Source organism: Hypanus sabinus, chromosome 6, assembly GCF_030144855.1.
Source record: "Hypanus sabinus isolate sHypSab1 chromosome 6, sHypSab1.hap1, whole genome shotgun sequence".
In the NCBI taxonomy this organism is placed as follows: Eukaryota; Metazoa; Chordata; class Chondrichthyes; order Myliobatiformes; family Dasyatidae; genus Hypanus; species Hypanus sabinus.
In genome coordinates, this window is record NC_082711.1 from 9,804,861 (window position 1) to 9,828,592 (window position 23,732).

General features: G+C 42.9%; 1 protein-coding gene across 6 annotated transcripts in view; it reads right to left on the reverse strand.

The window, feature by feature from the left end:
* Positions 1-23,732, reverse strand: part of LOC132395292 (protein lifeguard 1-like) — a 62,904-nt gene that overhangs the window by 13,361 nt on the left and 25,811 nt on the right. For 4 of the 6 annotated variants that reach the window (XM_059971662.1, XM_059971663.1, XM_059971668.1 and 1 more), the window contains 2 exons: positions 3,360-3,698; positions 1,721-1,836 (listed from right to left, as the gene is read on the reverse strand). In XM_059971662.1, the coding sequence (XP_059827645.1) occupies positions 1,721-1,836; positions 3,360-3,669 (426 nt within the window). In that variant the 5' untranslated portion in view covers positions 3,670-3,698. Of the gene's footprint in view, positions 1-1,720; positions 1,837-3,359; positions 3,699-12,306; positions 12,445-14,122; positions 14,243-23,732 lie in introns of those variants that run through there. The other 2 variants (XM_059971664.1, XM_059971665.1) reach the window with 2 other exon arrangements.

Sequence of the window (23,732 nt, forward strand, 5' to 3'; positions counted from 1 at the left end):
TCCTCTTCCAATCCCCACTCTGGCTCCCTTCTTCTTTTCTCCTCACCTGCCTATCACTTCACAGGCACCCCTCCTCTTTCCCTTTCTCCTATCAAATTTCTTCTTCTTCCACCCTTTAACTTTTAAACCTATCACCTCCCTACTTCTTACTTCATGCTCCCTCCCTTGATGGTTTCTGCAGGGCTGCAGGTCTCTTGGTCTCACCCATCATCTGTCAGCTTGTACTACTTCTCACCCCCAACTTCTTATTCTTGACCTCTTCCCCCCTTCCTTTTCAGTCCCAATAAAGGGTCTTGGCCAAAGCATCAACTGTTCATTCCCCTCCATGGATGAAGAGTTCCTCTAGCATTTAGTGTGGGTTAGTCACTTTTAGCTCTGCCTGGCATGCCCTTCTGCACTCATTGAAGCAGGGTTGATCACTTGCATGGATAATGTCAAGGAAATGTCAGACAGACCGTGGTGGTGAATGTTTCTGCTGTTCAGAATTGCTGCCTATGAAAAATCACTTCAGTGTTAAGTAACATGCATTCAAGAAAATGAAGAGTAATGGCTGTGATGTTCTTTGGGTTGCTGTGAAGTTATGAACAGTATTAAACAAATGCAAACAATCTGTTTAATGCAACAAAAAGAAGCTCAGCACAGACTAAATGAGCTGAAGGGCCTGTTTCTGTGCTGTAGTGCTCTATTACAGTTCAGGGCATCAGAGTTCAATTCTGGGATCCTTTGCAAGGAGCTTGTGCATTCTCTCGATAAACAAGTGGATTTCCTCCTGGTTCCCCTGTTTCCTCCAAAAGTCCAAAGATACACCTTTTAGTAGGTTAATTTGTCATTGTAAACTGTCTTGTGATTGGGCTATGGTTAAATTGGGGGTTGCTGGGTGGTGCAGCTCACAGTAGGAAGGGCCTGTTCCATGCTGTATCGCCAAGTTTTTAAAAATGTTAAAATGATTAATTGGCTGGAAGAACTTAGTAGGTCAAGCAACATCTGTGGAAGGAAAAAACTGTTGATGTTTCAGCTCAAAATTCTTTCATCAAATGTTTTCACCCAAACTTCCTTTCCTCCCACAGATGCTGCTCGACCCACTGAGTTCTTCCTGCAGATTGTGTGTTGCTTCAGATTTCAGCAAATAGTCTCCTACGTCTCCATTAACCAGATGCAGTGTCTTTATGAGAACAGAATAGTGGAAAAATGAGTGAACTAATATATCAACAGGAAGTGGAAAATAAACATTTTCTGGAAGTGAAGATTATTACCATGTCTTCAAAAAGCCAGTGATGAAGAAGTCAGGACAGATGTACAGGAAACAAGATTTGTATTTTTAAATAAAGAATCCAACCTGCAGAAGATACCTGCAGCCCCGCAGAAACCAGCGAATCCATCCCCATCTATCATGCATCCTCCCCAAATAATTACATAGTGTTCCCATAAGTCAGGTGTTCACAACCCATAGAAAACTAGAATTTGTTTGCTTTCAGCTTTCTGTAGGGATCACTCAACTCTGTGACCCACTTGTCCCTCCCCAGTGATCTCCTTCCTGGCACTGCCCCCTTCCTATCTAGTCCCACTGGAGGGGCTCAACTAGAAACAGCCAATTGTTTATTCCCCTACATGGATGCTGCCTGAGATGCTCCATAGAAAATGCCTGAGTTCCTCCAACATTTTGTGTGTGTTGCTTTATTTTGTTTGTAAAGTTTTTAGGCTCCAAGTGAGAGACGCTCACCTTTCTAATAAATGCTCGGCGGATGTTCTTATCTTCGAAGTTTGCTGCACTGAATTCCGCGTTGTCATAATAAGATGGAGGGACATCATCATGGTAGCCAGGGCTTCCTAAGCCAACTTCAAGGAAAGAAATAAACACCTTACCACTAGATGGCACATTACTGTGTATACATAGAATGAATGACATTGCAACTGTGAAACAGCTTTTAGATTTGTATTTTTTTAACAAAACGTTTAATCTTGAAATTAAAAAATGAAAATTCCAACAATATTATTTTCTGGATCAATGTATCTAGAATATACATCCAGAACACTGGACAACAAATGTTTTCAGAAGTTGTTTCCTCAGAATTTTTTTCTGTATGATAAGACACTTGAAGCTGAACACAAATATAATTTCAGACTACGTGCATCAGATAGGAATTTGGAGAAACAAGAAATTAACTTTTATTGAATATAATGTGTTTAATTGCATAATGGTCTGATGCTAAACTAAAGAAGTCTTGTTGATTATTTTTATTTCTACTCAATGTCTGAGGCTTCTTGCTTAAGTGTGCAGCAATAATCAGCCAGCATTGATGGATTCAATCCGGCTGGTGGCATGCTGGCATCAGCGCCGGACTTCGGAGCGAAGGCTCCTGAGTTAAAATCCAGCTGGCTCCCATCCGTGCTGGGTTGAACGTCAAGCTAGTAACTTGGCCTCGTAAAAATAAGAAAGCCTGCTAAAAAAAAATGCCTTCATGACAACGTCCAGATGACTCCCTCTTGAACACATTTCCTCCAGACATGTCTATTGAGTGCAATGTCTTTCCAGTTTTTAGAAGTTATGCTGAACTTCTACAGGCTGATTTTGACGTTATCTTTGAAGCATTTCCTTTGCACACCAGGGCTCGCTGAGCTTCCTTCAAGGATCTGATGGGAAAGCGGGAATTTAGCATCTGAATGACATAACCTATCCATTCATCCACCTACCTTTTTATTCTGGTGTCTTCCTCTTTCCTTTCCAGTCCTGATAGAGAGTCTCAGTCCAAAGTGTCATCTGTTTATTCATTTCCATAAATGCTGCCTGACCTATTGAGTTCTTCCAGCAATTAGTATGGGTTGCTCTGTATTTGAGCAACACACACAAAATTCTGGAGGAAATCAGCAGGCCAGTCAGCTTCTATGGGGAAAAAATATAGTCAATGGTTCGGGCCAAAACCCTTCGGCATTGTTTCAATCCGAAATGTCGACTGTACTTTTTTCCACAGATGTTGCCTGGCCTGGTGAATTCCTCCAGCGTTTTGTGTGTGTGTTGCTCTGATTTCCAGCATCCGCAAAATCTCGTGTTCATACTGGAGTTGGTATTGTTTTATTGTGATGGAGTTGTTGTTCAAATTGGCTTCCTTCAGTAAGCTGGAGTTAGTGCACCTGTTCTTTCAGCTAATCCTCAAAGTTTTTCGTAAGGATCTTTAATAGTACTATTCCAGGGTTTTCAGGTGTCAATGTCTTAAAAACTAACGGGCTACTATAAGCGTTCCATGATTCAACTGCTAAAAACTAAAAACTGCACAACTGCATTCCACAAGAACACAAACACTAGGGTCCCAAGGAGGAAGGAAGAAGGGATAAAATGGATGAAACATTTAAATTCTCCATACCGTTTGGATGCATCATTGGAGGTGGAGGCATGGGCGGCTGGTGGAATGGACCCTGCGGATACACTGGCTGCGGTGGCTCTCCAAACGATCCTTGAGGTAGGCCATGCCCATAGGCAGATGGTGGAAAAGGTGGCTGTCCATAACCCGCTACTGGATATGGAGGCTGCCCGTAGTTAGCCTGAGGAAACGCAGGCTGTCCATATGGTGGGGGCTGTTGTGGATAATGTTCATTTCCATACGACATCTCATTACGTGGATACGGAGGCTGCTGTGGATCTCCTGCAACTAGGTACGCCTTCTCCTGAGACATTATCAGCAATATCAATCGTTATCCTTCACCTATAAAGTGAGAAGAAGATCTAATTACTTCATCAATGTAGACATTAAAATAAATGATGGTAAATTCTGTCACACTTAACTTGGGACAATCATTGGAAAAAGTAGATCTCAAATAGCAAGTATTGGTTAAGTCTATCAACTGCAGTTTATCTAACTGGTTATAGGATTTGTTCATTCATTAAGTGCTATGTTGTATGATGTGGGCGATTATGGTGTTTTCATAACCATGACTGTTCTTGGCAAATTTTCTTTAGAAGTAGTTTACCATTGCTGCCTAATGGGCAATGTCCAGCCATTATTGATACTCTTCAGACATTGTCTGCCTGGTGTCAACAGTGGCATAATGGAGGATATACACCAGCTGCTCACATGACACAAGGAATTCAGTTTGAGCACATACCATTGTTAAAAGTTATACCCATCCAGGGTTAGAATTACTGATAGCCTCCTAGCTTCGTAAAGCTTCATAGACTTATACAGAGCAGAAGCTGGTCCTTTGGCCCAACTCAGCCACGATGACCAAGTTCCCCATGTTAACTCATTCCAAATGCCTGTGCTTGGCCCATACCCTATCCCTCTAAACCTTTACCAACCATGTCTGCCCAAATTATATTTTTTAACAACTGCTTCTACTGAAGATAAAGATTGTATTTGTCACATTTACACTGAAACTTCGCAACATACAGTAACATGCATTGTTTGTGCCACATCAAATCAGCGAGGATTGCAGCAGTCTGCAAGAGTCATCATGCTTCTGGTGTCAACGTAGCATAGCCACAACTTACTAACCCTAATCCATACATTCTTGTCTTTTACTTAATGTAGAAGATAAAAGGAGCACCCAGAGAAATCTCACACAGTCACAGGGAGAACATACAAACTCATTAGGACAGCATTGGGAATTGAACCCTGGTTGGTGACGCAGGCGCTGTAAAAAGATGTACTAGGCGCTACACTGCTATGCCATTTCCTTCTACCTCTTCTGGCAGTTCGTTCTATATACCTGTTACCCTCTCACAGTGGCTCGTAACAAATTAAGCTTGTTAGCTATCTCTGGCTAACAGTCGCTTGACTCAGCATTGCATGGGTAATTGTGAGACAGCCAATTACAATAAGCAGCACACATCCAGAGTCAGTATGATTCGGGTTCAACATAAACAGGGAAGTTGCAATGTTCTGCTAAGGAAACAAAAATTATTTTAGGGAAATGGAGCTGCAGCTCAATGACCTTCAGCTTGTTTGAGGAAAGTGAGGCAGTGATAAGAGCTATAAGGAGCTGGTCACCCCAAGGCTACAGGAGACTGATAAATGAGTGACTGTCAGGAGAGGGAAGGGAGAAAGTCAGATAGTGGAGAACACCCTCATGGCCGCATCCCTCAACAAAAAGTACTTCATCTTGAGTACTGTTGGGGGTGGGGAGACCTACCTGGGGGAAGCAACAATGGTCATACGTCTGGCACTGAGTCTGGTCCTGTAGGTCTCAAGGGTAGGGAACTAAAGAGGAACTGCAGCAGTGATAGGGAACTCTAGAGTCAGGGGGACAGATGGGTGATTCTGTGGATTCAAAACAGAAACACAAATGGTAGTTTGCCTCCCGGGTGCCAGGGTCCACAATGCTTTCTGGACACATCCACAATATCCTGAAAAGGGAGGGTGAGCAGCCAGAAGTCATGGTACATATTGGTAACACCCACATTGGAAGAAAGAGAGAAGAGGTCCTAAAAGCAGAATACGGGAAGGAAGCTGAGAAGCTGCAATATGACAGGAGGATAGGAGCCAGGATGATAGAGCTGAGGATGAGCCTTCAGGTTTACAAGTAGATTATGGATGGAACATGAATGTAAGGAAGGACAAGCCAATGATTGGCTATAAATCCAAGCAGAGCCAAGAGTTACATTGTACCACAAAGGCGAAGAATGCAGTACTTAACTGCTGTATTTAAATGCACATAGCATTCGGAATAATATGGATGAACTCGTGGCGCAATTAGAGATTGGTTGGTATGTGGCTGAAAGAAGGACATAGTTGGGAGTTTAACATCGAAGGATGTACTTTGTATTGAAAGGACAGGCAGGAAGGCATAGGCAGTGTGTGGCTCTGTCAGTACGAGATGGAATTACATCTTTAAAAAGAGGTGACATAGGGTCAGAGAATGTTGAATCTTTGAGGGTGGAGTTAACAAACTGCAAGGATAGAAATACCATTACAGGAGTCATATACAGGCATCCAAATAGTAGCCAAGATGTGAGGTTGAGGTTGCAAAGGGAGCTGGAAAAGGCATGTAATGAAGATAATGACACAATTGTAATGAGGGACTTCAATATGCAAGGCGATTGAGAAAATCAGATTGGTGTCGGATTGCAAGAGTGGGAATTTGTTGAATGCCTACAAGGTGGATTTTTAGAGCAGATTGTGCTTGAGCCTACTTGGGGAAAGACTATCTTTGATAGTCTCTTATTAGGGAGTTTAATCTAAAGGAATCTTGAGACAGAGATCATAATAAATTCATACTGAAATTTGAGAGGGAGAAGCACAAGTCACATGTATCACTACTGCAATGGAATAAAGGAAATTACAGAGGCACGAGAGAGGAGTTTGCCCAGGTGGATTGGAGGAGGTAACTGGCGGAAATGACGGCAGAGCAGAGGTGGCTGAACTTTCTGGGAATAGTTCACAGGATGCAGGGTACACATGTCCCACAGAGGGAGAAGTTCTCAAATGGCAGGGGTAGGCAACTGTGACTGACAAAAGAAGATAAGGACAGCATCAAAGCCAAGGAAAGGGCGTATAAGGTAACAAAAGTGAGTGGGAAGTTGGATGATTGGGAAGTTTTTAAAATCCAATAAAAGACAACTAAAAAAGCTACAAGAATGGAAAGGATAAAATATGAGCACAAACTAGCCAATAATATAAAGGAGAATACTAAAAGTTCTTTTCAGTTATATGAAGAATAAAAAGAAGGTGAGAGTTGATACTGGACCACTATAAAACAATGCTGGTGAGGTAGTAATGGGGGACAAAGAAATGGCAGATGAACTTAATGAGTACTTTGCATTGGTCTTCACTGTGGCAGACACTAGCTGTATGCCAGAGGTCTGTGAGTGTCTGGGAGCAGGAGTGAGTGCCATTGCTCTTACAAAGGAAAAAGTGCTAGACAAACTCAAAGGTCTTCAGGTGGATAAGTCACCTGGACCAAATGAACTACATCCCAGAGTCCTGAGAGAGGTAGCTGAAGAGATAGCAGATGCAGTGGTTATGATCTTTCAAGAATCACTTGATCCTGGCAGAGAGGTAGGTAAAAGAAAGAAAATTATAAGCCACTTAGCTGAGTGTCAGTGGTTAGGAAAGTGTTGGAGTCTATTATTAAGGATGAGGTTTCAAGATACTTGGAGACTAATAATAAAATAAGTCAAAAGTCAGCATGGTTTCTGTAAAGGGAAATCTTGCCTGACAAATCTGACAGAGTTCTTTGAGGAAGTGGACAAAGGAGAGGCAGTGGATGTTATTTACTTGGATTTTCAGAAGACGTTTGATAAGGTCCCACACATGAGGCTGCTTAACATGATAAAATCCTGTTGCGTTACAGGAAAGATACTGGTATCTTTAAGGATTCACTGCTAATGTAATGAGTTCTCTGTAATGTTTCACTGCCGAGATAACAGTTTCTCTGCAGCAGCAATGTTTGGGTTATGGCTGGAGATAACAGGGCTGTGGTATGCATGTTAGCCAATCAGGATTCTGCTGCCCTGTCTTGTGAATCTGGAAGGAGATTTTTCACGGACTTTTGCCGGGGAAGGATGAGGAAAGAAGGCACGAATGGAGAGATTTGGTAGACTGCTGGATGGGGTGGACTTGGAGTGAGAGTCCGAAGGGCGGCGACAATCGGAGGAGGTCGATGGTGGATGATCAACTTATCAGCGAGCTCCAACTTTATGCACAGACTGTTTAATAAGATGGGCCCTTTTTTTCGTTTCTTTTCTAACCATATAGTCAAAGTAAGAATTATAAAGCTAAACTGTTTAATCTAATATTGTGTACTGTTTGTTGTTTCAAGGTACTGATTTGTGACAGGGGACACATCGCGCAGCATCCACCCAAACAAGGTTTCTTAAGTTTGGCCGGGCTGAGGGATATCACCCCCTATATTAAGCCATTAGCTAAAGCGAGAGTTACACTGGCATGGATAGAGGAATGGCTGACAGGCAGGAGGCAGCAGGTGGGAAAAAAAAGGAACATTTTCTGGTTAGTTGCCAGTGACTAGTGGTATTTCTCAGGGTTCAGCATTGGAACTGCTGCTTTTCACATTGTTTATCAATAATTTGGATAGTGGAATTGATGGCTTTGTGGCAAAATTTGCAGATGATACGAATATGGGTGGAAGGGTAGATAGTGCTTAGGAAGCAATCCAATTGAAGGAAGACTCAGATAAATCTGTAGAATGGGCAAAAAAATTAGTAGATGGAATATAGTGTTGGGAAATGTACAATAATCCATTTTGATAAAAGGAACAATAGTGGGGATAGTTATCTAAATGGGAAGAAAATCCACATATCAGAGGTGCAGAGGGTCTTAGGAGTCCTCATGTAAGACTTCCAGAAAGTTAATTTACAGGTTGAGTCTGTGGTTAAGAAGGCAAATGCAATGTTGGCATTTAGTTCAAGGGGAATATAATAGAAAAACAAGGAGATAATGCTGAGTCTCTATAAGAGGCTAGTCAGGCTGCACCTTGGAGTAATGTCAACTGTTGGGGGTCCCATATCTCAGAAAGGATAATGCTGTCATTGGAGAGAGTCCAGAAGAGAATCACGGGGATGATTCCAGTAAAGAAGGGGTTAATATGAGGAGCTTTGGGCCTGTACTCACTGGAATTTAGAATAATGGGGGGGGGGGGGGGGGGGAATCTCACTGAAACATATTGAATGTTGAAAGGACTAGATTGGGTAGATGTGGAGAGGATGTTTCCTGTGGTGAGAGTATCCAGAACTAGAGGGCCCAACCTCAAAATTGAGGGGCGACCTTCTAGAACAGAGGTAAGAAGTTATATTTTTAGTCAGAGAATAGTAAATCTGTGGAATGCTCTGCCACTGACTATGCTGGAGGCCAAGTCCCCGGGTATAGGGTATGGCGAGAAGGCAGCTATATGGAGTTGAGTGGGATATAGAATCAGCCATGATGGAATGGCGGAGCAAACTTGATAGGCTGAATGGTATAATTCGGTTCCTATGTCTTATGGTCTCAGGATCTACACAAAATAAAATACTCAAGAGCATAACTGTAATTAATTAAACATGTTCTTAGACAGTATATTATAATCTTCCCCCACCAAAAATAGTCATGTCCTCATGACTTTGTAAGCCTTTGCAGTGTTATTAATACATTATTAATAACACAGTACTTATACTCACTATCACTAGCATTTCTGTTCCCACCCACGTTCTGACAGTATTCAGGGTGCGACTACAGCATTCAAATGAATTACATGATTACAGGACCTCCAATCCATTTGTAAATGGAAGTAACATATCTCACCATTGGGACTGGTTCTAGTCTGTTTCCCAGATGCAGCGCATGTCAGCCAACCTGGAGGTTTCCTGACCTTCTTATATCAGTTTCAGTTTCTTCAGTCTCAGCCTCTCCTTGTGGCTGTTCCTGTTTACTTGGAGATGCCTCACCCTGTCGATCAGTCATACCTTCCAGCAACTCAGTTCCTTCTGCCCCCTGACTGAACTCAGCTTCATCTCCAATTATATTTGCATCTAGTTCCCCTTCATTGTTTAGTATCATGTCTGGCTGTCCGACGGTTGTGCTTCCTACTATATCCAGGTCTGGAATGGCAGATTCAGACATCTCTTCATCAACCCTTGGGAAGTTAGCATAAGGCAAGCCACATACCAATTTCTCTGTCCTCTGGGTCAGTGGGTTCATCTGGTTTCACTTCAGGTCTTTCCACTGAAATTACATCTACCCTCAGCTTGTTGCCTTTCTTTTCTCATTCTCCTTTGCAGAGTTATTTTACTAGATGCAGGTTCCAAGTCAGATTTTGGGTCAACATGCACTCTGCATCCCAGAAGTAAAAGATGTTCCAATGGAGAATTCTGACAGGACCATTCTCATCTTCTGGCTTTAACCAGAAAATTTAGCAAATTTGGAGTAGAAACCCAATGGTCAGCCAACTTACGCTTCCCAAATTAGTCATATTTAATAGAACGCTCCCCAGGCATCAGTTGAAAGAATGATATTTTGATCGTATCTCTTCTCATTTCCTTGGTTTTGAAACAGCCGGTAGCTCTTAAGTTTTTTGCAGTTCTTTCTTTGTATCAGACACATACTTGAGATACATCTTCTGCAGCAAGTCCTCACTGGTGGATCCAAAACAAAGATGCAAAGAAACACACACAAAATGCTGAAGGAACTCAGCAGGCCAGGCAGCATCTATGGAAAAGTGTACTTTCGACATTTTGGGTCAAAACCCCTCGGCAGTTCATTGACTTTGATGTCAACTTCCCCCACTCAGGAGAATGAGATACGATCATCACAAGAAAAGGATGTGCAATCAGCATATTGCATCTGAGGGTAACATCTCTTCTTGATGTGTTCCTGACAAGCCACTGTCACCCTGTTTGCATGGAAAGCCAAAGATAACTGCAGTTCAGACCTCAACAGCACTCCTGCAGGTAAGCGTTACTCTTCTTCCCGATCATCAGGAGCATCCGCCAGGATAGTCTCGGCAAATTTAGGGGTTCTTTTCACTCCAGCTACTCCTCCAGGATGTAACATGACAGATATAGACTGGGAGTACTACACAGTTCCTCATTTATGCTCATCATGCTGCTTAGGAGGAACTTGTACCTTCTCAAATGCAGCTTGAAACACAGAGTGAATGGACAAGGTTTTCAAACAGTACTCTCCATTTCTCTCCTTGCATACTCCCACAAGCCTTTTCGCAACTTAAGTATTTGCTCCCACAGAATGGAAGCTTCTAACTCCTTGTACCATGCCTACTTTGTGTGCAATTGGCTAGCTCACCCTAGATCACATGTTCCAACCTTCCAAACCAGCCAATCATGCAGGACCTTGCCAAAAGGTTTGCTGACAATGTCTATTATCCTGCTGAAAATATTCTTGGTAACCTCTTCAATGAAAAAAAATCAAATTTTTGAGATACAATTTCCCATTTTGACTCTCCAAAATCAGTCCCTATCTTTCCAAATGCAAATGAATCTCTCATATCAAGTATGAGAGTCCTTTGATCTTTAGACTACTCAGCAAAATTTCATCTGGGAGTCCACCCAAATGTTTCCGGAAAACATGTTTGTTACTCAAAGCACCTTGTAAAGCAAAACTCATGCTGTAACAGGATAATTAAGGAACACACAGGAGAGACTGTAGAATCTAGAATCTGGAGCAATGGACAAAACTCTGAAGGAACTCAGCAGGTCAGGCAGCATCTATGTAAGGAAATGGGCTGTCAACATGTCGCTTCAGGTCTGGAATGAAAGAGGAGATAGGCAGTTTAAAGAGGTGGGATTAAGGCAGGGCAACAAATGATGGGTGACAGGCAGACCCAGGTGAGGTGAGGACAGGAGAGAGTGGAAAATAATGCAAGAAGCTGGGAGGTGACAAAGGGCTGAAGAAGATAAAATCTGACAGGAGAGAACAGTGGACCAAGGAAGAAAAGGAAGGAGATGAGGAGGGAAACTGGAGGAAGGAATTTGTGGGTGACAGGCAGATCAAGAGGGCAGGTAAAGGAAAGAGAAGGGGTGATGAGCTGATGGGATAGGGAAAACAAAGGGTTGGCAGAGGGGAATATTTAACAGAAGTTACAGCAATTGATGTTCAGGTAATTTAAAGTCTACCAAGGTGGAATAGAAGGAGCTGTTCCTCTAATCTGCTTCTAGTCTCAATTTGAAAGTACAGGAGGCTGTGGATAGACATATCAGTGTGAGAATAGGAAGTGGAATTAAAATAGCTAGCTAACAGAGGACCTTGCCTGGTGCAACAGACAGAGCGAAGGTGCTCAATGAAGTGATATTCCAATCTGCCTCAGGTCTTGCTGACAAAGGTGGCTGCACCAGGAACACAAGATGCAACACCCAGATAAGTGCTTAGTAAACATTAAAGGAAAGGCAGATAAACATTGTATCAAGTAAAAAAGTAATGGCCTACTTGAAATGTACCTCCTCTCTCAGAGTATATGGAAACCAAGTGAAGCAGAAACCAAATATGCCAAACTGCAGCTTATTACTTCGATGAGTCACGTGAATGGATTAAACCAATAGAAAAATGGGTCATGTGTAAACAATACAAATCCCTGCTGCAATACAAACATGCTCTATGATGCATTAGGTAAAATTCAGTGACTTACACGATGCATCTCACATACATCAAATCTGCAATGGCCAATAAAGATCACTAACATCTCTACTTCCTCAGGTGGCAAAAGTCCCATTAACCTTCACCAATTTTTAATCAAACATCCTTTCCGGATGCATCACGGCTAGGTATGGCAACCATGTGACAACAAGAAATTGCACAGAGTTGTGGACTCATCTTAGCACATCATGGAAACCAGACTCCCATCCATGGGACTCTTGTCTTTTCTTCTCACCGCCTTAGTAAAGCAGCTTAGATAAGCAAAGTCCCCATCCATCTCTCTTCTCCTCTCCCCCACTAGCAGAAGTTCCAAAAGCTTGAAAGCACGTGTCACCAGGCCCAAGGACAGCTTCTATACCGCCGTTATAAGACTATTGATGTCTCCCTGAGCAATGGATGGACTTTCAACCTCACAATATGCCTGATTATGATCTTGTATTTTACTGGTTTACCTACACCGCAGTTTCTCTGTAGCTGTTAAACTTTATTCTGTATTCTGTTATTGTTTTACCTTGTTCTACCTCAATACACTGTGTAATGATCTGATCTGATGAACAGTATGCAGGACAAGCTTTTCACTGTACCTTGGTATTTGTGTCAATAATAAACCAATTCCAAAAAAAGTCACTGAATAGTTTCAAAGATCAACCACTCCTTAACGGAAGCCTTAAAGAAGGGAGAGTAATACCATGTTAAATACCCGATTTAACAACTTAAAAAGCAGGGCCTAGTTAAATACAAATGGGATCAGTACAAAAACAAGCCCTTTGGCTCGTCATGATACCACAAGACTTCCAGTTTGAACTTCAGAAACTTTCAGCCAAAAACTGAGCTGAAAGGGGGAAATATTTAGAAAATTTAACATGCTAAAGATTCCCACTCTCAAATTCTAACTGTATCCTTGTCACCTACATCATTACTCACCAGTAGCATCATCCCCACATTCCGGCTCCTGGCTAGTCTTACCTGATGGCAGGACTGATTCTGCCCATCCAGAACCTTCTGCCCTACCCTAACTTTCACCATTGAAGGCCCCCTTCCTTCCTGCCGTCTGAATGAGTGAAGCCATTAGCAAGAATCCTCTTCAAACAGAAGCTGAGACCTTCATCATAGAAGTTCCAACCGCCAGCTCTATGACATCACCCAATTCAGTCCATGTGCTGCTGAAAGATATGTTAATGTCTTTGCCAGTTATTGCTCATTCTAGAGATTTAAGAGTCAAGATTGTATAATGTCATTTCCTGTGATAAAGCAGTGGTGGTTGGGGTGTGGAGGAGTGGGTTAGTGGTGGAGGTGTTGACCAGCCTTACTGCTTGGGGCCAGTAACCATTTTTGAGTCTGGTGGTTCCCGATGTGGATACTATGTAGCTTTCTCCCTAATGGGAGTGGGTCAAACATCCATGAGAAGGGTGGGTGGGATCCTTCATGATGTTACTGTACCATCCCTTTTCCAGCACCTTTCTGTATATACATCTATAACTGAGTGGTGGGCATCCTTTCATACTCGTCCAATCTTGGCTTGGAGTCCTCAAAACCTAAGCAATTCAAATGCTCATACACTCAAAGCCTGTTTTGAGTGAACTTTGCTTCCATTGCTTCTTCCAGCAGTACATTCTAGGTACTCATCACTCCCTGCATGAAGAAAAGGCATAGGGAGAATTTGTGTGAGACTGGAACTAGAGCTGTTGAGTTAAGGGTGAAAGGTGCAATGTTTAAGTGGAACATGATGTGGAATGAGCTGCCAGTGGAAGTGGTAGGTGCGGGTTCAATTGTAACATTTAGGTTTGGATAAGTACGTGGATGGAAGGAAATGGAGGGCAATAGTCCAGGTGCAGGGCAATGGGCCTAGGCAGAAAAAAAGTTCAGCACAGACTAGATGGGCCAAAGTGTCTGTTCCTGTGCTGTAGCATTCTATAACTCTATGATTCATGTTCTTTTTTTAATTTTTTGCCTCACATAAAATCTGTGTTCTCTAATTTTATGTACCTCTGATACGGGGGGGAAGAGTATCCTTCTGTCTCCATATCTATATGGCTCATAATTTTATATACCTTAATTATGTCCCCGCTTAACCACCTCCACTTCAGGGAGTGCAATCCTAGCTTTCCAGTCTGAAACACTCCATCCCAGGATATGTGCTGTAGAGCACAAGAGACTGCAGATGTTGAAATCTGGAGTAAGAAAAAAATAAGATGCAGGAGAAAACTCAACAGATCAGCAAACAAACAGTCAATGTTTCCAGTCGAGGCCCCTCAGTTCTTCACTCAGAGGGTGAAACGAGTATGGAATGAGCTGTCAGTCAATAGACAATAGGTGCAGAAGTAGACCATTCGGCCTTTCGAGCCTGCACCGCCATTTTGAGATCATGGCTGATCATCTACTATCAATACCCGGTTCCTGCCTTGTCCCCATATCCCTTGATTCCCCTATCCATAAGATACCTATCTAGCTCCTTCTTGAAAGCATCCAGACAATTGGCCTCCACTGCCTTCTGAGGCTGTGCATTCCAGACCCCCACAACTCTCTGGGAGAAGAAGTTTTTCCTTAACTCTGTCCTAAATGACCTACCCCTTATTCTCAAACCATGCCCTCTGGTACTGGACTCACCCAGCATCTGGAACATATTTCCTGCCTCTATCTTGTCCAATCCCTTAATAATCTTATATGTTGCAATCAGATCCCCTCTCAATCTCCTTAATTCCAGCGTGTACAAGCCAAGTCTCTCTAACCTCTCTGCGTAAGACAGTCCTGACATCCCAGGAATTAACCTTGTGAATCTATGCTGCACTTCCTCTACAGCCAGGATGTCCTTCCTTAACCCTGGAGACCAAAACTGAACACAATACTCCAGGTGTGGTCTCACCAGGGCCCTGTACAAATGCAAGTGGATTTCCTTGCTCTTGTACTCAATTCCCTTTGTAATAAAGGCCAACATTCCATTAGCTTTCTTCACTGCCTGCTGCACTTGCTCATTCACCTTCAGTGACTGATGAACAAGGACTCCTAGATCTCTTTGTATTTCTCCCTTACCTAACTTTACACCGCTCAGATAATCTGCCTTCCTGTTCTTACTCCCAAAGTGGATAACCTCACACTTATTCACATTAAATATCATCTGCCAAGTATCTGCCCACTCACCCAGCCTATCCAAGTCACCCTGAATTCTCCTAACATCCTCATCACGTCACACTGCCACCCAGCTTAGTGTCATCAGCAAACTTGCTGATGTTATTCTTAATGCCTTCATCTAAATCGTTGATGTAAATCGTAAACAGCCGTGGTCCCAATACCGAGCCCTGTGGCACCCCACTAGTCACCACCTGCCATTCCGATAAACACCCATTCACCGCTACCCTTTGCTTTCTATCTGCCAGTTTTCTATCCATGTCAATGTCTTCCCCCCAATGCCATGAGCTTTGATTTTACCCACCAATCTCCTATGTGGGACCTTATCAAATGCCTTCTGAAAATACCAAAAGCCTTCAAAGTGGTGGATGCAGGCTTGACTGCAACACTTAAGAGAATTACACAGATGGGGGCTATGGTCCCAGTGCAGGTAATGGGACTAGACAAAACAAGAAATTGGCATAGATTAGATGGACTGAAGGGCCTATTTCTGTGTGCTAGTGCTCTCTCACCCTAAATTCCTACTCAATCTTGCCTATCTAAACTTAAAGCTATGCTGTCTGATTCTCAATTCCCCAATCCTGGGAAAAAAGACTATGCCCATTCGCCCTGCTATTCATATGCTCCATTTTAAGATTTGTAAAACTCTGCCATATTCCCCCACTCACTGAAGTTCAGAGAATTAACTGAAGTTAAAATCCATGGAAATGAAACCAAAATGACTACTGTGGTTCAGAAGTCAGCTGGGCTGTGTAAGTTGAATGTTGATAAGACATGTGTCAAAGTGGCAAAATGTGATTAGAGGTAGGCCAGAAAGATCTGTAATTGCTGGAGCTGTAAATAAGTTCATTAACCAACTGGTGAGTGGATAAACAGCCAGATATCTAGGCCATTCAGCCTATCCAGTCTGCTCTGCCATTTCATCATGGCTGATCCATTTTCCCCTTCAAGCCAACCTGCTTTATGGATCACCCATGCTGACCCATAAAGGATAGAACAAATATTTTTAAATCTGATAGAGAAAAAACTACAGTGGCTATCCACAAAGACTTTGTGTCCAATTAAACATCATGAAAAGGTTGAGCGAGCTTGAGTTTTTCTCTTTTAAGGAAGATGAGAGATAACTTGAGACTTGAGAGGTGGCAATAAGGGTCTGAAGCCAGCCTCTCCCCTGCCTCTGGCCCAGGCAGCCCGACCTTTGCAATCTGGCCCAGTGCTTAAATTGGCTGAACCTAAGGTCGCTCCTCACTCTCAGACCTGGGCCCTGCTGGAAGGGCCCAGATCCGGAGGTGAGGAATCTGCAAGATCTTTAAATTTTCAGAACTCACTGGTAAAACCTAAGTATGTTAAGTATTAATAAGCATAATATTCAACATCGCAGAAAATCTGTTAGACTGGTACAAAAGTCCAATGAGTGACAGATTACTGTTATATTCCAATGGGTATTTAATGGAGAAATAGTAATCCACTTTGGTACAAAGAATGAGATTGAACAATGACCAAGCACATAACACTGGTGTAACACCGCTCCAGTAGCACAGATTTAAACCTCAAGAGCTGGCTGAGCAAAATTTCCTGCAACCATTGGTCTTTCTCCATATGTTCCCGTTTCCTCCGACATCCCAAAGATGTGCTGGCCATTATAAATTACTCCTTTTTGGTTGGGGTCGACCATGGATGTTGCATCTTAGCTGTCTACGTATACACAAGCTAATATGCAAGCCAGTGCAGTACGATATGGAGAGCAAGCGATTTCCCATGTAGTAAGCTCCCCCTCTCCATGCAGCTGATGAATCCAAAGAAACAGCAGAGACTGATACAGTTTGGAACCAGTGGCATCACAGGAATGGCCAGTACAATGTTGTACACATGTTGCCATAGGGTCTCCAGTTCTAGATTTTTCCTCAAGATTTATTCCCAAAACCTTCCCCATGAGTGGATATAGCCACAAGACAGCAGAGGTTCAAAATCAGTTTTTCTTCTGCTGGATGAGCTACCAACCACAACTGACATGCCTTATCTGCCCAGAGTAACTGGTTTTAAGGCACCAGTAACCTGCCTTTGCCCCTTCTCCGGTCAGTAGAAATAGTTCCGCCAGGCTTAGTAGCTAAGCTGCACATGAAGGCCAAAGGTTGGCCTCAGTTGTCAGAGGCTATTTTGAGACACATGACATTGGGATATTTAACAGGTCGTGGGAGCATATTACCACTACGCCCCACCCCCACTGACTCTGACAACCTTAAAGAACCCCTAGGGTCGGTTGGTTTTAGGAGAACTAGGAGGAGACTAATGCAGAAACTCCAAGAGTCAGTTTCAACTTGATAGAATGAATGGCCTCCCCTCATAGAAAACTTGAGAATGGGAATATAGAAACAAAGAAACCCTGCAGCACAATACAGGCCCTCCAGCCCAAAAGCTGTGCCGAACGTGTCCTTACCTGAGAAATTACCCAGGGTTACTCACAGCCCTCCATTTTTCTATTTTTCTCTGTTTTTCTGAAGAGCCAACTACCTTTTACCCATCTCCATCCATCTCTTCAGTTTGGTTCCCATCCCCCTGCAGCACTAGTTTAAACTCTCCCCAATATCCCACCAGGATACTGGTCCCCCTGGGATTCAAGTGCAACCCATCCTTTTTGTACAGGTCACTCCTGCCCCAAAAGAGGTCCCAATGATCCAGAAGTCTGAATCCCTGCCCCTGCTCCAATCCCTCAGCCACACATTTATCCTCCACCTCACCCTATTCCTATACTCACTGTCACGTGGCACAGGCAGTAAGCCTGAGATAACTAGCTTGGTGGTCCTACTTCTCAACTTCCTTCCTAACTCCCTATACCACAACCTCTGGCTGTCCTCCTTCCCACTTCAGGATATCGTAGCCACAATCAGAAACATCCCGGACCCTGGCACCTGGGAGGCAAATTACCATCTGTGCTTCTTTCCTGCATCCACAGAATTGCCAGTCTGACCCCCTAACTATAGAGTCTCCCATCACTACTGCCTTCCCCTTCCTTTCCCTACCCTTCTGAGCCACAGGGCCAGACTCTGTGCCAGAGGCATGGCCATTCTCCCCCCCCCCTCAAGCAGGAGTACTTATTGTCAAGGGGTACAGCCACTGGGTGCTCTCTAGCCTCTGACTCCTGCCCTTCCCTCTCCTGTCTGTTACCCACATCTGTCTCCCAAGGCCCCGGAGTGACTACATGCCTATAGCTCCTCTCTATCACATCCTTACTCTCCCTGACCAGACGAAGGTCATCAAGCTACATCTCCAGTTCCCTTACACGGTCCCAGAGGAGCTGCAGTGTTTATAATATAGCATGCCATTAAATGAATCTTGCTGCTGTACCAGAGGAAACAGGAAATATATAGAAAGCATCCTATCCAGATACATTGTGGCTAGGTATGGCAACTGATTTATATGTGACTGCAAGAAACTGCAGAGATGTGACACAGCTTGTACATCATGGAAACTAGCCATGATAGTCCAAATGTCCATGATAGACATTGTCTTCCCCTCAATTGGGCACAAAAATCTGAAAGCATACACCACCAAGCTCAAAGACAGCTATCCATCTGATAAAAGACAGCTGAATGGGCTGCTAGCACAATAAGATAAGACTCATGACCTCACAGTCTAATTTCACTCACCCCCGCTCTGAACCGTCTCCAGAACCTATGGATCTGGGGTCTACAATTTCAAGGATTCGACAATTCATGTTCTTAGTAGTATTTATTTATTATTTCTTTGTATTTGCACAGATTGTCTTCTTTTGCACATTGGTTGTTTATGTGTAGTTTTCATTAGCTCTATTGTATTTCTTTGTTCTACTGTGCATGCCTGTAACAAAATGAATCTTGGTGACATGGTGACATATACATACTCTGATAATAAATTTACTTTGAACGTTGAGCCTTCTTGTCTGTCTGCACTCTGCTGCTGTAACATAGTATTTTGCATTCCATTGTTTTACCTTGCACTAACTCAATGTGGTGGTGTAATGAATTGAAATTCAACATTACGTCTAAAAACTGGGAAGACATTGCAGACGCACCTGGAGGAATTCTCACCAAGAGGGAACTGTGCTACATGAGAGCGACCTCACTGTGCTGCAGAGAATAGGTGGCAGCTGTGAAAGGAAAGAATAAGCATCCAAAAAAACCCAGCCACTAACCAAAGTCCATAAGACACAGGAACAGAATTAGGCCACTCAGCCCATCGAGTCTGCTCCACCATTCCATCATGGCTGATCCCAGATCCCATTCAATCCCACACACCAGCCTTCTTGCCATATCCTTCAATGCCCTGACCAATCAGGAAACTATCAACTTCAACTTTAAATATACCCACAGACTTGGCCTCCACCACAGTCTGTGGCAGAGCATTCCACAGATTCACTACTCTCTGGCAAAAAAAAAATCCTCACCTTTATTCTAAAAGATTGCCCCTCAATTTTGAGGCTGTTCCCTCTAGTTCCGGATACTCCCACTGGAGAAAATATTCTCTGCACATCTATTCTATCTTGTCCTTCCAACATTCGGTATGTTTCAATGAGAACCTCCCCCCCCCCCCCCCCACCGCATTTTGCAAATTCCAATATGTACAGGCCCAAAGCTGCCAAACATTCTTCATATGTTAACCCCTTTGTTCCTGGAATCACTCGCATGAACCTCCTTTATAAGTTCTCCAATGACAAATCCTTTCTGAGATGCAGGACACAAAACTGTTGACAATACTCCAAGTACTGCCTGACTAGTGTCTTATAAAGGCTCAGCATTATCTCCTTGCATTTATCTCCTATAAATGCCAACACTGCATTTACCATCTTTACCACAGACTCAACCTGTAAATTAACCTTCTGGCAATCTTGCACCAAGACTCCTAAGTCCCTTTCCACTTGTGATGCTTGAATTTTCTCCCCATTTAGATAATAGTCTGAACTAGTGTTCCTTTTAACGAAATGCATTATCATATATTTCCTAAAAATGCATTCCATATGCCAATTGTTGCCCATTCATCCAATTTGTACAAGTCTTCTACAATCACATTGCTTCCTCAGCACTATCTACCCCTCCATTTATCTCTGTAACATCCACAAACTGCCACAAAACCATCAATTCCATTATCTACATCATTGACAAACAATGTGAAAAGTAGCAGCCCCAATACTGAACCGAGAAACACCACTAGTCATTGGCAACTAACCGGAAAGGGCCCCTTTTATTCCCACTCACTGCCGCCTGCCAGTCAGCCATTCAGTTATCAATGCCAGTGTCTTTACTGTAACACCAAAGGATTTTATCTTGTTAAGCAGCCTTATGTGTGGCACCTTAGCAAATGCCTTCCGAAAATCCAAGGAAATTACCTCCACTGCCTCTCCTTTGTCCACCCTGCTTGTTACTTCTGTGAAGAACTCTTAACAGATTTGCAGGGCAGGATTTCCCTGGACAGAAACTATGTTGACTTTGGCTTTTTTTATTATTAGTCCCCAAGTACCCTGGAACCTCGTCCTTAATAATAGACTCCTGTGGTAATATATTCAGTTAAAGGGTTACTTTGCAGGTCACTGTTCTTGAATATACTACTAACGCAATGTCTTATTTGTAAAAAGTTCCAAAAACTCCCTTTATCTACAAAATTATATTTCCTCTGAAATCCACATGACATAAAAATTCAATTCTCATAGAAATCATCTACTGTATTTACACCTTTAATTTTCCATTCTTTCCAGTATGAGATAGTCACAGATATTATTAGACACCAACTAGATTCTACAAAATGGGGATTGTTGATAATAATTTATGCTGGAAATGTAAAAATGAGGGCACATATTTTCACATGACTTGGGAGTGTTCTATGGTTCGTCCATTTTGGTGTAAAGTTCTTGATTTGTTGGTGAATTGGTCGGGTTCCACACTGCCCTTGTGCCCACGGCTTTGTCCCTTGGGTGACAGGACAATGATACCTAATGTAAACAATGACAAATTTACTATTTTAAAGGTGGGTCTCATTACAGCTGCAAGAATTATATTGCAAAACTGGAAAAAACCCAGATGTCCCACAGAGAAGGAATGGACTGAGGAAATGATTAAGATTTGACAGACAGACAGACATACTTTATTGATCCTGAGGGAAATTGAGCTTCATTACAGCTGCACCAACCAAGAATAGTGAAGAAATATAGCAATATAAAACCATAAATAATTAAATAAAAATAAGTTAATCATGCCAAATGGAAATAAGTCCAGGACCAGTCTATTGGCTCAGGGTGTCTGACACTCTGAGGGAGGAGTTGTAAAGTTTGATGGCCACAGGTAGGAATGACTTCCTATGACGGTCAGTGTTACATCTCAGTGGAATGAGTCTCTAGCTGAATGTACTCCTTTGCTTAACCAGTACATTATGGAGTGGATGGGAGTCATTGTCCAAGATGGCACACAACTTGGACAGCATCCTCCTTTCAGACACCACCGTCAGAGAGTCCAGTTCCACACCCACAACATCACTGGCCTTACAAATGAGTTTGTGGATTCTGTTGGTGTCTGCTACCCTCAGCCTGTTGCCCCAGCACACAACAGCAAACATGATAGCACTGGCCACCACAGCCTCGCAGAACATCCTCAGCATCGTTCAGCAGATGTTAAAGGACCTCAGTCTCCTCAGGAAATAGAGACGGCTCTGACCCTTCTTGTAGACAGCCTCAGTGTTCTTTGACCAGTCCAGTTTATTGTCCATTTGTATCCCCAGGTATTTATAATCCTCCACTATGTCCACACTGAACCCTTGGATGGAAGCAGGGGTCATCGGTGCCTTAGCCCTCCTCAGGTCCACCACCAGCTCCTTAGTCTTTTTCACATTAAGCTGCAGATGATTCTGCTCAAACCATGTGACAAAGTTTCCCACTGTAGCCCTGTACTCAGCCTCATCTCCCTTGCTGATGCATCCAACTATGGCAGAGTCATCAGAAAACTTCTGAAGATGGCAAGACTCTGTGTTGTAGTTGAAGTCCAAGGTGTAGATGGTGAACATCGTGTTGGGAAGACTTAACAGTGAGGGAAAAGTGCAAGACGGGTATTTCTGTTTCTAAGTCTTATTTGTTTTCCTGTCATGCGATGGCTGTGTAAATATGCTGTACTGTATCTGCTCTATGATATGCTGGGCTACTTTGTTAAATAAGAATAAATAATAATAAAAATTTGAATTTAAAAAAATGGACTCCAACACCTTTACCAACCACTGAGGTTAGGCTAATTGGCCTATAATTTCCTTTCTTTTGCCTTCCTCCCTCCTTAAAAAGTGAAGTGACATTTGCAATCTTCCAGTCCTCCAGGACCAACCCAGAATCAAGTGATTCTTGAAAGATGATGACCAATGCACCTGTTACCTTTTCAGCAACCACACTCAGGACTCTTGGGTGTAGTCCATCTGGTCCATGTGACCTTCACACCTTTGAGTTTGCCTAGCACTTCTTCCTCTTGTGTTAGCAATGGCACCCACTCCTGCTCCCTGACACTCACAGACTTCCGGCAAGATGCTCGTGTCTTCCACAGTGAAGACAGATGCAAAGTATTCATTAAGTTCATCTCCCATTTCTTTGTCCCCCATTACTACCTCGGCAGCATAGTTTCCAGCTGTCCAATAACAACTCTCATCTCTCTTTTACTCTTTATATACAGGTGAGTGTCTCCCCCCACCCCCCCGCTTTACAAATGTTCGCTTTACTCCACTTCACTTTTACAAAAGACCTACATTAGTAACTTGCTTTCGCATTACAAAGATGATTTTTGCTTTTACGAAAATTTTTGCCAAATAAATTAATGGTTCTTCACTTTATGGCATTTCAGCTTAAGGAAGGTTTCATAGGAACGCTCAACCTTTGTAATGGGGGTGACACCTGTAACTGAAAAAAAACTTTTGGTACCCTGCTTCATATTACTGGCTAGTTTGCCCTCATACTTCATTTTTGGCCTTCTTATAGCTTTTTTAGTTGCCTTTTGTTGGATTTTAAAAACTGCCCCATTATCCAACTTCCCACTCACTTTTGTTACCTTATACGCCCTTCATTGGCTTTTATGCAGTCCTTAACTTCGTCAGCTATGGTTGCCTACAACTGCCATTTGAGAACTTCTTCCTCTGTGGGGCATATCTATCCTGCACCTTGTGAACTGTTCCCAGAAACTTCAGCCATCTCTGTTCTGCCATCATTCCTGCCAGTATACTCCTCCAATCCACCTGGACAAGCTTCTCTCTCATGCCTCTGTAATTCCCTTTATTCCACTGTGATACAGAAATATCTCAATTATGCTCCTCCCTCTAAAATTGCAGTATGAATTCAATCATATTATGATTACTGCCTCCTCAGCGTTCCCTTACGTTAAGCACCCTAATAAGATCTGGGTTATTACACACACGCAATCTAAGATCGCCTTTCACCAGTAGGCTAAAGCATGAGCTGCTCTAAAATGCCATCTTGTAGGCATTCAACAAACTCCCTCTCTTGCAATCCATCATCACTTACTCATGTCCACACTGCACCAA